General features: G+C 44.2%; 1 protein-coding gene across 1 annotated transcript in view; it reads right to left on the reverse strand.

The window, feature by feature from the left end:
• TRIO (trio Rho guanine nucleotide exchange factor) overlaps positions 1-17,382 on the reverse strand; it is a 796,191-nt gene that overhangs the window by 758,628 nt on the left and 20,181 nt on the right. The window contains 1 exon segment of the mRNA XM_040431356.1: positions 10,017-10,091. Within this exon segment, the coding sequence (XP_040287290.1) occupies positions 10,017-10,091 (75 nt within the window).

The following is a 17,382-nucleotide window of genomic DNA, read 5'->3' on the forward strand; positions in this document are numbered from 1 at the left end:
CGTACCCGGCCCCATGTCGCTAGACCACAGGTTGTGCAGGATCCGCTTCAGGAGCAGCAGAGTGGGGCTGTCGCTGCCGGATCACGTGGTGAGGCATACACCAGCAGCGCAGCCCTTCCTGGACCTAGTACCAGCACTGCCGTACAACCTGGTGAAGTAGCTAGCACCAGAAGGGCAGTTGAAGCTGGTACGGTGGCACGTGCAATAGTTACCCCGTCGCAGCCACCGCACAGACAGGCCCGTAGAGCCCCTAGAGTCCCTGAGGTGCTGGCAAATCCTGATTGGCAGTCACCAACTTCAGCCGCACCAGTAGTTCCCCCTTTCACCGCCCAGTCTGGAGTTCGGGTTGAGACGGCTCAAATCGGTTCGGCCCTGGGATTTTTTGAGCTGTTCTTGACTGCGGAGCTCTTGGACTTAGTCGTGGCAGAGACCAACCAGTATGCCACACAATTTATAACCGCAAACCCGGGAAGCTATTATGCCCAGCCTTTCCGGTGGAAACCAGTCCAAGTTTCCGAACTTAAAATTTTTCTGGGCCTTCTCCTCAACATGGGCCTGACAAAAAAGCATGAATTGCGGTCATATTGGTCAACGCACCCAATTCATCACATGCCCATGTTCTCTGCTGCTATGTCCAGGACACGATTTGAGACCATCCTGCGTTTTCTGCATTTTAGAGACAACACCACCTCCCGTCCCAGAGGCCACCCTGCTTTTGACCGGCTCCACAAAATTCGGCCCCTCATAGACCATTTCAACCTGAAATTTGCAGATTTGTATACCCCTGAGCAAAAGATCTGCGTAGACGAGTCCCTAATACATTTTACCGGGCGCCTTGGCTTCAAACAATACATCCCAAGCAAGCGTGCCCGGTATGGGGTCAAATTGTATAAGCTCTGTGAAAGGGCCACAGGCTATACCCACAAATTTCCGATCTATGAGGGAAAAGATCAGACCCTGGAGCCGGTCGGTTGCCCTGACTACCTGGGGAGCAGTGGGAAGACAGTCTGGGACTTGGTGTCACCCTTATTCGGCAAGGGGTACCATCTTTATGTGGACAATTTCTACACAAGTGTGGCCCTCTTTAGGCATTTGTTTCTAGAACGGATTTGCGCCTGTGGCACCGCGCGAACTAGTCGCGTGGGCTTCCCCCAACGGCTTGTAACCACCCGTCTTGCAAGGGGGCAGAGGGCTGCCTTGTGTAACGAAGAACTGCTCGCGGTGAAATGGAGAGACAAGCGTGACGTTTACATGCTCTCCTCCATTCACGCAGACACGACAATCCAAATTGAGCGAGCAACCCGTGTCATTGAAAAGCCCCTCTGTGTCCACAACTATAATGCGCTCATGGGAGGGGTGGACTTCAATGACCAGATGTTGTCTCCATATTTAGTTTCCCGCAGAACCAGACGCTGGTATAAGAAGGTGTCTGTATATTTGATTCAATTGGCGCTGTACAATAGTTTTGTTCTCTACAGTAAGGCTGGGAGAACAGGATCCTTCCTCAAATTCCAGGAAGAGATCATCGAGAACCTCCTTTACCCAGGAGGTTCCGTGGCCCCATCCACCAGTGTAGTTAGCCGTCTACACGAGCGACATTTCCCCAGTGTCGTTCCTGGTACCTCAACCCAACCGTCACCCCGAAAAAGATGTCGTGTCTGTAGCAGGAGTGGAATAAGGCGTGACACCCGCTATTTCTGTCCTGACTGTGCTGACCACCCTGCCCTATGCTATGGAGAGTGTTCCCGGAAGTACCACACACAGGTACACCTAGCATAGGGATCACATCTCACCAGGACAGGCACACAGGGCTATTAGGGCCCATTCACTCACAGCTGCTGCAAACCTCTCCTTTCACCTGGGATAAAGTGCATAACGTACTTCGCCACATCTTTGGGCGATTTGCGCTTTGCACATTGTCCCATGGGGAAGGAGAGGTTTGTTCTATAAAGGTAAAAAAAACTAAACAAAAAAAAAAAAATACCGGTAAGTAAAAAAGTTAAACGTTCAGTTAAAAAAGTTTAAAAAAAAGTTTCTATGTTCTGTTCAACAGTTAATAAATTTATTGCGTTGCGGCCTGTTTTTTTCTTTTTTTTTTTTTTTTTTTTTTACCTTTCAGGTGGACCAACCGATCGACTAGCTGCAGCACTGATGTGCATTCGGACAGAAGCATTGCGCTGCTGTCAGATTACACGCAAGTCGGTGTATGCGGCGCTGCAAGACGAGATTTCTCCTCTGCAGTAAAAGATACGTTTGCCGAGGCATATGAGCTGAGGAGGTGGCGGTGTTCATATACTTTGGCAAACACTTTGTATATATAAAAAAAAAAAAAATCCCGGCAATGATTTATTCATCCACATCGATTGATGTGAATGGAGAAATCTGGTTTGCCAGGGCATACGGGCTAAGTGGGTATGGATGTTGGGTGGAGCTCCTATGTCCTGGCAGACGCCTTTCCCCTCCTTTTTCTGGCAGAGATTTTTTCATCCACATTGATCGATGCGAATGAAGAAATCTGTGCCGTTCATTTTTTTCTTTCAGCCCAGCGGCTGAACGGAAAAAAAAAATCTCATTACCTGTATGCTCAATATAAGGAGAATAGCAGAAACTCCTAATGCTGGGCATACATGTAATGATTGCGGAGACCCTCAAATGCCAGGGCAGTACAAACACCCCACAAATAACACCATTTTAGAAAGAAGACACCCCAAGGTATTCGCTGAGGGGCATATTGAGTCCATGAAAGACTGAAATTTTTGTCCCAAGTTAGCAGAAAGGGAGACTTTGTGAGAAAAAAATTAAAAAAATCAATTTCCGCTAACTTGTGCCAAAGTTTTTTTTTTTCTATGAACTCGCCATGCCCCTCATTGAATACCTTGGGGTGTCTTCTTTCCAAAATGGGGTCACATGTGGGGTATTTATACTGCCCTGGCATTTTAGGGGCCCCAAAGCGTGAGAAGAAGTCTGGTATCCAAATGTCTAAAAATGCCCTCCTAAAAGGAATTTGGGCCCCTTTGCCCACCTAGGCTGCAAAAAAGTGTCACACATGTGGTATCTCCGTATTCAGTAGAAGTTGGTGAATGTGTTTTGGGGTGTCATTTTACATATACCCATGCTGGGTGAGATAAATATCTTAGTCAAATGCCAACTTTGTATAAAAAAAAAAAAAGGGAAAAGTTGTCTTTTGCCAAGATATTTCTGTCACCCAGCATGGGTATATGTAAAATGACACCACAAAACACATTCCCCAACTTCTCCCGAGTACGGCGATACCAGATGTGTGACACTTTTTTGCAGCCTAGGTGGGCAAAGGGGCCCACATTCCAAAGAGCACCTTTCGGATTTCACAGGTCATTTACCTACTTGCCACACATTAGGGCCCCTGGAAAATGCCAGGGCAGTATAACTACCCCACAAGTGACCCTATTTTGGAAAGAAGACACCCCAAGGTATTCCGTGAGGGGCATGGCGAGTTCTTAGAATTTTTTATTTTTTGTCACAAGTTAGTGGAAAATGATGTTTTTTTTTTTTGTTTTTTTTTTTTCATACAAAGTCTCATATTCCACTAACTTGTGACAAAAAATAAAAACTTCCATGAACTCGCCATGCCCATCAGCGAATACCTTGGGGTCTCTTCTTTCCAAAATGGGGTCACTTGTGGGGTAGTTATACTGCCCTGGCATTCTAGGGGCCCAAATGTGTGGTATGGAGTTTGAAATCAAATTCTGTAAAAAATGACGAGTGAAATCCGAAAGGTGCTCTTTGGAATATGGACCCCTTTGCCCACCTAGGCTGCAAAAAAGTGTCACACATCTGGTATCTCCGTATTCAGTAGAAGTTGGGGAATGTGTTTTGGGGTGTCTTTTTACATATACCCATGCCGGGTGAGATAAATATCTTGGCAAAAGACAACTTTTCCCATTTTTTTTATACAAAGTTGGCATTTGACCAAGATATTTATCTCACCCAGCATGGGTATATGTAAAATGACACCCCAAAACACATTCACCAACTTCTACTGAATACGGAGATACCAGATGTGTGACACTTTTTTGCAGCCTAGGTGGGCAAAGGGGCCCATATTCCAAAGAGCACCTTTCGGATTTCACAGGTCATTTTTTACAGAATTTGATTTCAAACTCCTTACCACACATTTGGGCCCCTAGAATGCCAGGGCAGTATAACTACCCCACAAGTGACCCCATTTTGGAAAGAAGAGACCCCAAGGTATTCGCTGATGGGCATAGTGAGTTCATAGAACTTTTTATTTTTTGTCACAAGTTAGTGGAATATGAGACTTTGTAAGAAAAAAAATAAATAAAAAAAATCATCATTTTCCGCTAACTTGTGACAAAAAATAAAAAGTTCTATGAACTCACTATGCCCATCAGCGAATACCTTACGGTGTGTACTTTCCGAAATGGGGTCATTTGTGGGGTGTTTGTACTGTCTGGGCATTGTAGAACCTCAGGAAACATGACAGGTGCTCAGAAAGTCAGAGCTGCTTCAAAAAGCGGAAATTCACATTTTTGTACCATAGTTTGTAAACGCTATAACTTTTACCCAAACCATTTTTTTTTTTACCCAAACATTTTTTTTTTTATCAAAGACATGTAGAACAATAAATTTAGAGCAAAATTTATATATGGATGTATTTTTTTTTGCAAAATTTTACAACTGAAAGTGAAAAATGTCATTTTTTTGCAAAAAAAATCGTTAAATTTCGATTAATAACAAAAAAAGTAAAAATGTCAGCAGCAATGAAATACCACCAAATGAAAGCTCTATTAGTGAGAAGAAAAGGAGGTAAAATTCATTTGGGTGGTAAGTTGCATGACCGAGCAATAAATGGTGAAAGTAGTGTAGGTCAGAAGTGTAAAAAGTGGCCTGGTCTTTCAGGGTGTTTAAGCACTGGGGGCTGAAGTGGTTAAAGGGGTTGTCTCACTTCAGCAAATGGCATGTATCATTTAATACAAGCCACTTTCTAATGTATTGTTATAGTCTATTTTGCTTCTTTTGCTGGCTTCATTCATTTTTTCATCGGATCATACACTGCTCGTTTCTATGGTTACGACCACCCTGCAATTCCGCAGCGGTGGTCGTCCTTGCACACTGTGGGAAAGATGATAATTACTTACCGGTAATTGGATTTTCCATTTAGCCTCCACAACAGCACTAAGCAGGAGGATACAACGTGGAAAACAATTAAAAAGCCTCCTCCCCTTTACCTTCTCCAGTAAGTATCCGAGAAACTCAAGATGATGCTGAATAGGTATATTTATACTTCCTTTAGCTGATGAAAAGGTATAGAACATAGTAACAAAAAAACAAAGGATTATTAACAAATCAACATAAGTTTGGGTGGGAAATCCCAGTGCCGTTGTGGAGGCTAAATGGAAAATCCAATTACCGGTAAGTAATTATCTTTCCCATACGCCTCCCCAACAGCACTAAGCGGGAGGATTAACAGAGGAAACAAAAAAACTTAGGGAAGGACCACTGCAGACAAGACATTACGCCAAAAAGAAAAAAGGTCCCTATTAGAGATAACATCCAGTCTGTAGTGTTTGAAGAAAGTACTTAGACTGGAGCAGGTGGCAGCCCGACATATCTGGCCCAGGAAAGCAGAGGCACCTTCCGCCCAGGAGGTACAAATTGCTGTAGTTGAATGGGTTTTTAACTCCAAGTGAGGAGTAGCATCCCTCTCTGTATATGCTATGGCAATGATCATCTTAATCCAGCGGGAAATAGTAATTTTTGAAGCCTCTTGACCTTTGTTTTTTCCTGCATACTGGACTTTCTTATATCCTTAGTGGCTTTAAGATAAGTCAAAACGCACCTCCTGACGTCTAGATTGTGGTACTGAATCTCCTTGTCGGACCTGGCCTGTGGACAGAAGGTAGGTAATTACATTTCCTGCTGACAATGGAATTTTGAAAATACTTTTGGCAAAAAGGAAGGCTCATGTTTTAAAACTAGTCATCCAGAATGGTTAGATATGGTGGACGACAAGATAAGGCCTGGATCTCTCCCACTCTCCTAGCCGAGGTGATCGCAATTAAAAAAGCCGTCTTTAGGGAAAGTAACCTAATAGGGATCTCAGAGGTTCAAAAGGAGGATCCACAAGTACAAAAAGTACTAGATTAAAGGTCCCAGGGAGGCACCTTAGATCTAACTGCTGGGTTTAACCTATGGGCACCCTTAAAGAAACGCCTGATTAAAGCTTCATCAGCTAACTTTTTTTTTCCAGGAAAGCACTGGAGGGCCGCTACCTGGACCTTCAGAGTACTGACCCTTAATCAGTCTTCAGTAGCAAGTCAAGAATTATCCTGACATCTGGTAAGACAGTGGGATTCCAGGCATTTTTTGTGAAACTGAGCAAAGCATTCCAGATCCTAAGATAAATCTTCGACGTGACAGGCCTCCTACTATTTAGTAGGGCGTTAATAACTGGGTCTGACAATCCTTTGGCTCTCAAGATGGAACGTTCAACATCCATGCTGTCAGATTCAACTGGCACACATCCGGATGTTGGACCGGGCCCTGAAGAAGAAGGTCCAGAATCTGAGGGAGAAACCAGAACTCCCCGCCCGAGTGGCTTAGTAGAAACGGGAACCATGTTCGTTTGGGCCAATATCGGGCTATCAGGATTACCCGGCATTTGTCCTCCATTATTTTTGTCACGACTCTGGGAATCAGGGATATTTGGGGAAACGCATATAGCAGGCCCTCCCGCCAAGGCTCCGAGAATGCATCTACTCTTAGTGGTCTATCCTCGTAAGATAGGGAGTAGAAACGATCTGCCTGTCTGTTTACTCTGAAGGAAAAGAGGTCCAGGACTGGAATTCCCCATCTGTCGCATATTAACCGAAATATCATTTTGTTCAAGGACCACTCTCCTGATTTTAGAGGTTTTCTGCTCAGAAAATCTGCCAGAGCGTTTTCTTTTCCTTTCAGATGAAACGCTGAAATTGAGTTTCTGTGGTTTTGGGCCCAGGAGAATAACGAACTCTGTCTGACATCGTTTTATGCTTTTTGTGCCGCCCTGTTTGTTTATATAGGCTACAGTTGTTCTGTTGTCGGACAGAATCTTCACATCTCTGTGATGGATGTCTGGGCGAAAGGCTTTTAAGGCTAGGAATACTGCTATAAGTTCCTTCGAGTTTGAGAATAGAGGATGCAATTCCTGACTCCAAACTCCATGGACTAGCTGATGTCCGCTGTGAGCCCCCCAACCTGACCAGCTTGCATCCGTTGTTATAACAATTGGGTCTGAAGATCTCCACTGAACTCCTTGGTTCAGATTTTCCCTTCGTAGCCACCACTGTAGAGAGGCTCTCACCTGAGGAGGAAGAGACAAATTCTTGTATAGGGATAAGCAACTTTTGTTCCAGGTGGAAAGGAGAAAAACCTGCAGCATTCTGCTGTGGAACTGCACCCACTTGACTGCTGGGATGGCTGAAGTCATTAAACCTAGGACTACCATAATTTTTCTAAAGGACACCCTTGGGCGAGACCAGAAAATCGAGATTTTTGCCATTATATTTTGGATCTTTTGTCCCGGGAGAGAGGCAGTCATAAGGTGGGAATCTAGAAGTATCCCCAGGAAGATGATCTTGGTGGGGAATAGGTCAGACTTCTCCAGATTTAATGTCCAGGCTAGGGACTGAAGGACATCTCCGACTATCTGAAATTTTCTGAGCAGAATCTCTGATGAATGAGCCGTAATCGGGAAATTGTCTAAGTAGGGAATAAATAGGATATCTTGCTGATGTAAGAACCCCGAAACGTCTGCCATGATCTTTGTAAAAACTCGGGGAGCAGAAGAAAGACTGAAAGGGAGGACTTGAAGTTGTAGGTGGGTTAGGCGATTTCCTGTGTAAAGGGGTTGTCCGGGTTCAGAGCTGAACCCGGACATACCCTTCTTTTCACCCAGGCAGCCCCCCCCCCCCCCGAGAATAGCATTGGAGCATCTCATGCTCCGATGCGCTCCCTTGCCCTGCGCCAAATCGCGCAGGGCAAGGTCTCTTGTTTTTAATAACACACTGCCGGGCGGAAACTTCCGCCCGGCAGGGTGTTCAGTGACGTCACTGGCTCTGATGGGCAGCCATTTTACTGGCTAGCACAGCGTTAAATCCCACCCATCAGTGCCGGTGATGTCATCGGGCTTCCTGGCAGCCCCATGGAGAGCCCCGGTATGTCACCGGATCTCCAAAAAATGCCTTTGCCCGCGATTTAGCTCAGGTCAAAGTAGAGCATCGGAGCATGAACTGCTCCGATGCTCAAGTCAGGGGGGCTGCCGGGGGGGAAATGGAGTTCTGTCCTTTAATAAGAACCTTTTTGGAGGGGGGGGGAGAATTCTATTCGGTAACCATAACGTATTAGACGTAGAATCCAGGGAGATTTTGAAACCCCTTCCCAAGCTAGAAGAAAATGATTTAGTCTTCCCCCTACAGGTTCCCTGGCATTATTGATTTGTCAGGGTTAAATAATAAACCCCTACCTCTGCCCCTTGAGGGCTGCCAGAAGCATTTTCTTTTTTTGGTCAGTCCTGCCCTTTCCTTGGGTACGAAAGGAGCGGCGATGTTGAAAAGATCTGGATACTGATGGGAAGCATATCAGATGCCTTGTCTAGGATGTCATCTAATACTGATCCAAAGAGCCTGTCCCCCTCGCAGGGAATACTACATAGCTTGCTTTTAGAAGTGTACCCAGACCAGGACCTTAGCCAAATAGACCTTCTGGACGAGTTCGACAGGGCCGCTGATCTGTAAGAAAGCTTGACTAAGTCAGCTGAGGCATCTGATAAGAAATTAGTAGCTTGCTTCAACACTGGTAGGGAGACTAGGATATTCTCTTCAGAAGTACGTGCAAGTAAATGTTCCTCTGACTGAGATAGCCATAAAGACAGGGTCCTGGCAGTGTAGGTAGCAGCAATACTGGGCATTAACATGGAGGCACATGTTTCCCAAACTTTTTAATAGGGGTTTCTTTATGTGGCCGGCAAGTGTTTTTTTACAGATGGCACACTTTTTCTTTAATGAAGGTTCCCCACTTTTGCTGGGTCCACACTGCAATAAAAAAAAATTACCCCTTTTAAGAAGAGCTTCTGAGTAATTGATTTAAGTGGGAGTCTTCACCATGAAAACCTCAATGGTGTACAAAATAAAATTGCAAACAAAGATGCATCCATAAGGAGGAGGCTTACCAGGCTTAGGGCCTTTGGACATTTCAGCAGACAGGGACATGGCTGCTCCAACACCCAGATGCTTCCACGCTGATGAGCGACGCCATTCTTTGTCCGGCCGGCATTATCTAGTACTTCCGCATCACATGGTACAGTGCGCATGCCGACGCATGCGCCCTTTGTGGATCTATTCTCACGAGACTCCAGCCCCGAGTCTCGTAATGCCGACTTCCTCCTTTAGCATCCCCGCACGGAGGCACAGTATCACACGGGGCTGCCTGCGATTCGCAGGGCTTATGCCTAGACGTCAGAAGGGCCTGTATCTTGCCCCGGATACCGGCGCCCTGCTGCAGCCCTCCTGACAAACTTAGTCAGCGAAAAGGACGGACCCAGAAAAAGCTGAGCGACATCTTTCCAAAGCAGGAGGGAACCCCTGCTATGTTCTCCACTTCATCCTGGAGTGACAGGAAACAACTGGAGAAGGTAAAGGGGAGGGGGCTTTTTAAGGATTGTTCTCCACATTGTTTTCTGTCCCTGGGAGGCAGGGTATCCTCCTTAGTGCCGTTGGGGAGGCATATGGAAAAAAGCGCTTTTTCATATAGTGTGCAAGCACAGGGTGGTTGTAAACCATGGAAACAAGCAGAGTACAATGTGATAGAAAAATGAATCCAGCCAGCAAATGAGGCAATATGGATAATAACAATACATTAGTAAGAGCCTGGTATTAACTTTCTCAACATGATAAATGCCACTCACTGAAGTAAGACAACCCCTTCAAGGTTTAGTGGACTTATCAAAGCACAATATACTAGCTATAGTTAGAACTTACCAGACAGGTAGGCAACTTTCTCCTTTAATACAGGTAGCACTTCCATAGCTTTCAAGGTCTCATTTCTTTGAATTCCTAAAAGAAAAACATAAAATTAAAACCATATGCTTCATAACTTGTTCATCCCTCTTTAGCAGATATGCAGTTCTTATGTAATTTAAAACCAACACAATACTTAACCAAAGTCAGGAAAATTACATTTCTGATCAGCGATAACTTGAATTACATAAATTTAAATTCCAAATTAAGGGTACAATTTGATTCAATGCAATACAATTTCCAGTCACAGTCTAAAAAGGTGCATTATTTTCCTTTTACAACAGTCACTGTACATGTAGATAACATTATACATTGTTACTAATTGAAAAAATATATATAAAAATGGATGCAGGCGGTGACTCCCCTTTTCTTCTTATTTGCAGGGTAGTAAATTGGCTACTGAATGTTGGTATTTGCTGCATACTGAAATCAATGAGTTCCATGTAGACTTCCAGAGTTTAGCAGCTCATGCTATATTGCAGTGAAAGAACTTTAGAGCAGAACTTTAGATCCTGTGGTGCGACCCACCAAAAGATGCTGGGTAGTAATTAAGTAGGGATGTCCCGATACCATTTTTTTAAGACTGAGTACGAGTACCGATACTTTTATTTAAGTACTCACCGAAACCAATTACCGATACAAATTTTAACAATAAAATACACACACATGTATTTTCTGACCACTGACCAACCAAAAGGCCCAAAAACAGAACTATAACATTCCAAGGAGACGTTATATACTGTATGGGGGCGGCCACAAGGAGACGTTATATACTGTATGGGGGCAGCCACAAGGAGACGTTATATACTGTATGGGGGCAGCCACAAGGAGACGTTATATACTGTATGGGGGCAGCCACAAGGAGACGTTATATACTGTATGGGGGCAGCCACAAGGAGACGTTATATACAGTATGGGGGCAGCCACAAGGAGACGTTATATACTGTATGGGGGCAGCCACAAGGAGACGTTATATACTGTATGGGGGCAGCCACAAGGAGACGTTATATACTGTATGGGGGCAGCCACAAGGAGACGTTATATACTGTATGGGGGCAGCCACAAGGAGACGTTATATACTGTATGGGGGCAGCCACAAGGAGACGTTATACTGTATGGGGGCAGCCACAAGACATTATACTGTATGGGGCAGCAACAAGGAGACGTTATATACTGTATGGGGGCAGCCACAAGGAGACGTTATATACTGTATGGGGGCAGCCACAAGGAGACGTTATACTGTATGGGGGCAGCCACAAGGAGACGTTATATTGTATGGGGGCAGCCACAAGGAGACGTTATACTGTATGGGGGCAGCCACAAGGAGACGTTATACTGTATGGGGGCAGCCACAAGGAGACGTTATACTGTATGGGGGCAGCCACAAGGAGACGTTATACTGTATGGGGGCAGCCACAAGACATTATACTGTATGGGGCAGCCACAAGGAGACGTTATACTGTATGGGGCAGCCACAAGGAGACGTTATACTGTATGGGGCAGCCACAAGGAGACGTTATACTGTAGGGGGCAGCCACAAGGAGACGTTATACTGTATGGGGCAGCCACAAGGAGACGTTATACTGTATGGGGCAGCCACAAGGAGACGTTATACTGTATGGGGCAGCCACAAGGAGACGTTATACTGTATGGGGGCAGCCACAAGGAAACGTTATACTGTATGGGGGCAGCCACAAGGAGACGTTATACTGTATGGGGGCAGCCACAAGGAGACGTTATACTGTATGGGGCAGCCACAAGGAGATGTTATACTGTATGGGGGCAGCCACAAGGGGACGTTATACTGTATGGGGGCAGCCACAAGGAGACTTTATACTGTATGGGGGCAGCCACAAGGAGATGCTATACTGTATGGGGGCAGCCACAAGGAGACGCTATACTGTATGCGGGCAGCCACAAGGAGACGTTACACTGTATGGGGGCAGCCACAAGGAGACGTTACACTGTATGGGGGCAGCCACAAGGAGACGTTACACTGTATGGGGGCAGCCACAAGGAGACGTTACACTGTATGGGGGCAGCCACAAGGAGACGTTACACTGTATGGGGGCAGCCACAAGGAGACGTTACACTGTATGGGGGCAGCCACAAGGAGACGTTACACTGTATGGGGGCAGCCACAAGGAGACGTTACACTGTATAGGGGCGGCCACAAGGAGATGCTATACTGTATGGGGGCAGCTACAAGGAGACGCTATACTGTATGGGGGCAGCCACAAGGAGACGTTATACTGTATGGGGGCAGCCACAAGGAGACGCTATACTGTATAGGGGCAGCCACAAGGAGACTCTACTGTAAGGAGTCAGGACAACAATTTTTGAAGCCCCCCTCCTCGGTATAATAGTCTTGTGGCCATCATACAGTAATGTATATTTCTTCTTGCCCTAATGCCTGCTTTTAGAGATCAATGTGCAGCTTGCAGGCAGGAAGGGAAGGACCAGGGCCATAGAGGACAGACACTATCACCTTTAGAGGGACTCGCTCCTGGCAAACACAGCTCTGCTGCAGTGAATGCAGTGGAGCAGACTGATGTAATTACAATGTATAGTTATTGCAGGGACTCAGAGAATCATCTGAGAGTTTATTAGTTAAAATAATCTAATGAGTCACAGACTGTGTCACCGAGTCCCTGCCAGGCTTCCTGCTCTGCTACATGCACCCTGTACACACACAGCTCCACTACATGCTATGCTAATAATGCCCCCCCTGTTCTATTATGGGCCGGACATTGCATAAAATACGGAACGCACACATCCAATAACCGTGTTTTGCAGATCTGCAATTTGCAGACTGCAAAAACAGTTACGTATGTGAGCCCTTACACAATAAAAAGCATTATGTGTAATATATACACACACACACACACACACACACGGTATTGGCTATATGATATGTGCCACGATATTATATCGCTGCCCCGCGATATGACCACGGAAAAGGATCTTTTTGCAAAGGATGGCCAATTTGTTTTATCACCTCAAAGTGAAGCACGTTTTGGAATACAAAGATAACCAAAAACTGCGCCCTGGAAAAATTTCTTGCAAAGTTTATTAATCTGTATTTTTTGTATACATACAGAAGAAAATAATATATTGCAATATATAACGCACATGCTTCAAATTATATCGCAACATAGGTTTTAGGCCATATCGCCCATAGATTTTTATATATATATTATATATATATATATATATATATATATATATATATATATATATATATATATATATATATATATATAATTATTTTTTTTAAAGAAAAAAATAAATAAAATCGCCGTATTCTGAGAGACATTTTTTTTTTATCATTCAGGTAATGGTCTTGTGGGGGCTTTTTTTTTTTTTGCAGGATGAGGTGAAGTTTTCATTGACACCTATTTTAGGGTGCATACAACTATTTCATTGTGTGATATTATGCAGATGCCGGCAGTTACAGCAGGGGCAACAGCCAGGTCCTGCGCTGATGGGTCAATCGCAGCTCCTGTGCCTGCCTGACCAGTGTGCCACAATAATACGAGCGGGCCATTAACCCCCTTCCTGCTGCGCCATACATAGCCCCTTGGTGCAATGAGGGCTGAGCTGTTGCCCCTAGACTCATTCTCTTCCAGGGAACACCCCACCACTTTGGCAGGAATATGTTGGTGTCATATAAGTAAAATAAATTAATATTAAGCATGTATCTGCGCTGAGCTCATGGGACTGCCGGGACTGGATGCAGGCTCTTCTGCTCAGGACCTGACCTAATTGGTTAGGCTGAGTTCACATCATCTGTTAGGCTACTTTCACATCTGCATTTTAAATTCCAGTTTTGAGATTGATCAGTATGCATTCGTTCTGTTTTGGTGCCGGACACAAAACCGCTGCAAGCTGTGGTTTTGTGCCTGGTTGCGAAACAGAACAAATCAGATCCTGCATGAAAATCAAGGCAAGTCAATGGTGCCGGGTCGGTTTTTTTGTTAGCGAAAAGCTGGATTACACTTACAGGTAATTTCCTTTTCATGAATCCTCCATGACTGCATACCATGAGAGATGACTATCCTTCAACCAAGTAGGGACAGGAAGCATAAAATTAGCCCTCCTCCAATCCACCTCAGTGTATTTCTGGACTGAAGCCTAGAGAGAGTCTTAATATCATTCATTCCACAAACAGACTTATTACTAAAATTATATTTATTTAATATATATATATATATATATATATATATATATATATATACATACATACACACATATACATACATACATACATACACACACACAGTTGTGGCCAAAAGTTTTGAGAATTACATAAATATTGGAAAAGTTGCTGCTTAAGTTTTTATAATAGCAATTTGCATATACTTCAGAATGTTATGAAGAGTGATCAGATAAATTGTATAGTCCTTCTTTGCCATTAAAATTAACTTAATACCAAAAAACCTTTCCACTGCATTTCATTGCTGTCATTAAAGGACCTGCTGAGATCATTTCAGTAATCGTCTTGTTAACTCAGGTGAGAATGTTGACGAGCACAAGGCTGGAGATCATTATGTCAGGCTGATTGGGTTAAAATGGCAGACTTGACCTGTTAAAAGGAGGGTGATGCTTGAAATCATTGTTCTTCCATTGTTAACCATGGTGACCTGCAAAGAAACGCGTGCAGCCATCATTGCGTTGCATAAAAATGGCTTCACAGGCAAGGATATTGTGGCTACTAAGATTGCACCTCAATCAACAATTTATAGGATCATCAAGAACTTCAAGGAAAGAGGTTCAATTCTTGTTAAGAAGGCTTCAGGGCGTCCAAGAAAGTCTAGCAAGTGCCAGGATCGTTTCCTAAAGACGATTCAGCTGCGGGATCGGAATGCCACCAGTGCAGAGCTTGCTCAGGAATGGCAGCAGGCAGGTGTGAGCGCATCTGCACGCACAGTGAGGCGAAGACTTTTGGAAGATGGCCTGGTGTCAAGAAGGGCAGCAAAGAAGCCACTTCTCTCCAAAAAAACCATCAGGGACAGATTGATCTTCTGCAGAAAATATGGTGAATGGACTGCTGAGGACTGGGGCAAAGTCATATTCTCCGATGAAGCCTCTTTCCGATTGTTTGGGGCATCAGGAAAAAGGCTTGTCCGGAGAAGAAAAGGTGAGTGCTACCATCAGTCCTGTGTCATGCCAACAGTAAAGCATCCTGAGACCATTCATGTGTGGGGTTGCTTCTCATCCAAGGGAGTGGGCTCACTCACAATTTTGCTAAAAAACACAGCCATGAATAAAGAATGGTACCAAAACACCCTCCAACAGCAACTTCTTCCAACAATCCAACAACAGTTTGGTGAAGAACAATGCATTTTCCAGCACGATGGAGCACCGTGCCATAAGGCAAAAGTGATAACTAAGTGGCTCGGGGACCAAAACGTTGACATTTTGGGTCCATGGCCTGGAAACTCCCCAGATCTTAATCCCATTGAGAACTTGTGGTCAATCCTCAAGAGGCGGGTGGACAAACAAAAACCCACTAATTCTGACAAACTCCAAGAAGTGATTATGAAAGAATGGGTTGCTATCAGTCAGGAATTGGCCCAGAAGTTGATTGAGAGCATGCCCAGTCGTATTGCAGAGGTCCTGAAAAAGAAGGGACAACACTGCAAATACTGACTCTTTGCATAAATGTCATGTAATTGTCAATTAAAAGCCTTTGAAACGTATAAAGTGCGTGTAATTATATTTCACTACATCACAGAAACAACTGAAACAAAGATCTAAAAAGCAGTTTACCAGCAAACTTTGTGAAAACTAATATTTGTGTCATTCTCAAAACTTTTGGCCACGACTGTACACACACACACACATATACTCTCACACACACACACACACACACACACAGTACTCCAAAAACGGGCTGGACAAAATTATTGGCACTCTTTCAAAATTGTGTATAAATAAGATTGTTTTAAGCATGTGATGCTCCTTCAAACTCACATGGGGCAAGTAACAGGTGTGGGCAATATAAATATCACACATAAAATCAGATAAAAAGGAGAGAAGAGAACTGTCTGAGGACTTGGGAACCAAAATTGCGGAAAAATATCAACAAGGTATGTATCAAGGTTACAAGTCCATCTCCAGAGATCTAGATTTGCCTTTGTCCATAGTGCGCAACATTATCAAGATGTTTGCAACCCATGGCACTGTAGCTAATCTCCCTAGGCATGGATGGAAGAGAAAAATTGATGAAAGGTGTCAACGCAGGATAGTCTGGATGGTGGATAAGCAGCCCCAAACAAGTTCCAAAGATATTCAAGCTGTCCTGCAGGCTCAGGGAGCATCAGTGTCAGCGAGAACTATCCGTCGACATTTAAATGAAATGAAACGCTATGGCAGGAGACCCAGGAGGACCCCACTGCTGAGACATAAAAAAGCATGACTAACTTTTGCAAAAATGAACTTGAGTAAGCCAAAATCCTTCTGGGAAAACGTCTTGTGGAGAGACGAGACCAAGATAGAGGTTTTTGGTAAAGCACATCATTCTGTTTACCGAAAACGGAATGAGGCCTACAAAGAAAAGAACACAGTACCTACAGTGAAATATGGTGGAGGTTCGTTGTAGTTTTGGGGTTGTTTTGTTGCCTCTGGCACTGGGTGCCATGAATGTGTGCAAGGCATCATGAAATCTGAGGATTACCAACGGATTTTGGTCGCACTGTAGAGCCCAGTGTCAGAAAGCTGGTTTTGCGTCCGAGATCTTGGGTCTTCCAGCAGGACAATGACCCCAAACATACATCAAAAAGCACCCATAAATGGATGGCAACAAAGCGCTGGAGAGTTCTGAAGTGGCCAGCAATGAGTCTAGATCTAAATCCCATTGAACACCTGTGGAGAGATCTTAAAATTGCTGAGACCTGGAGCAGTTTGCTAAGGAAGAGTGGTCCAAAATTCCGGGTGAGAGGGGTCAGAAGCTTATTGATAGTTATAGGAAGCGACTGGATTCAGTTTTTTTTTTTTCCAAAGGGTATGCAACCAAATATTAAGTTAAGGGTGCCAGTTTGGTGTGACATTATGTCCAATTTGCTTTTTTTCCACCCTTTTTTGGTTTTGTTCCAATACACACAAAAGGAATAAACGGTGTATAGCAAAAACATGTGTGTTACTGCAATACTTTTCTGTGAAAAATACCTCATTTTCTTGAAAAATTTCAGGGATGCCAACATTTACAGCCATGACTATATATATATATATATATACACACACATACACACAGTTAGTGAGCACTTCTCCTTTGCCGAAATAATCTATCCCACCTCACAGGTGTGGCATATCAAGGTGCTGATTA

This window comes from Bufo bufo, chromosome 5 (assembly GCF_905171765.1).
Source record: "Bufo bufo chromosome 5, aBufBuf1.1, whole genome shotgun sequence".
Taxonomy (NCBI): domain Eukaryota; kingdom Metazoa; phylum Chordata; class Amphibia; order Anura; family Bufonidae; genus Bufo; species Bufo bufo.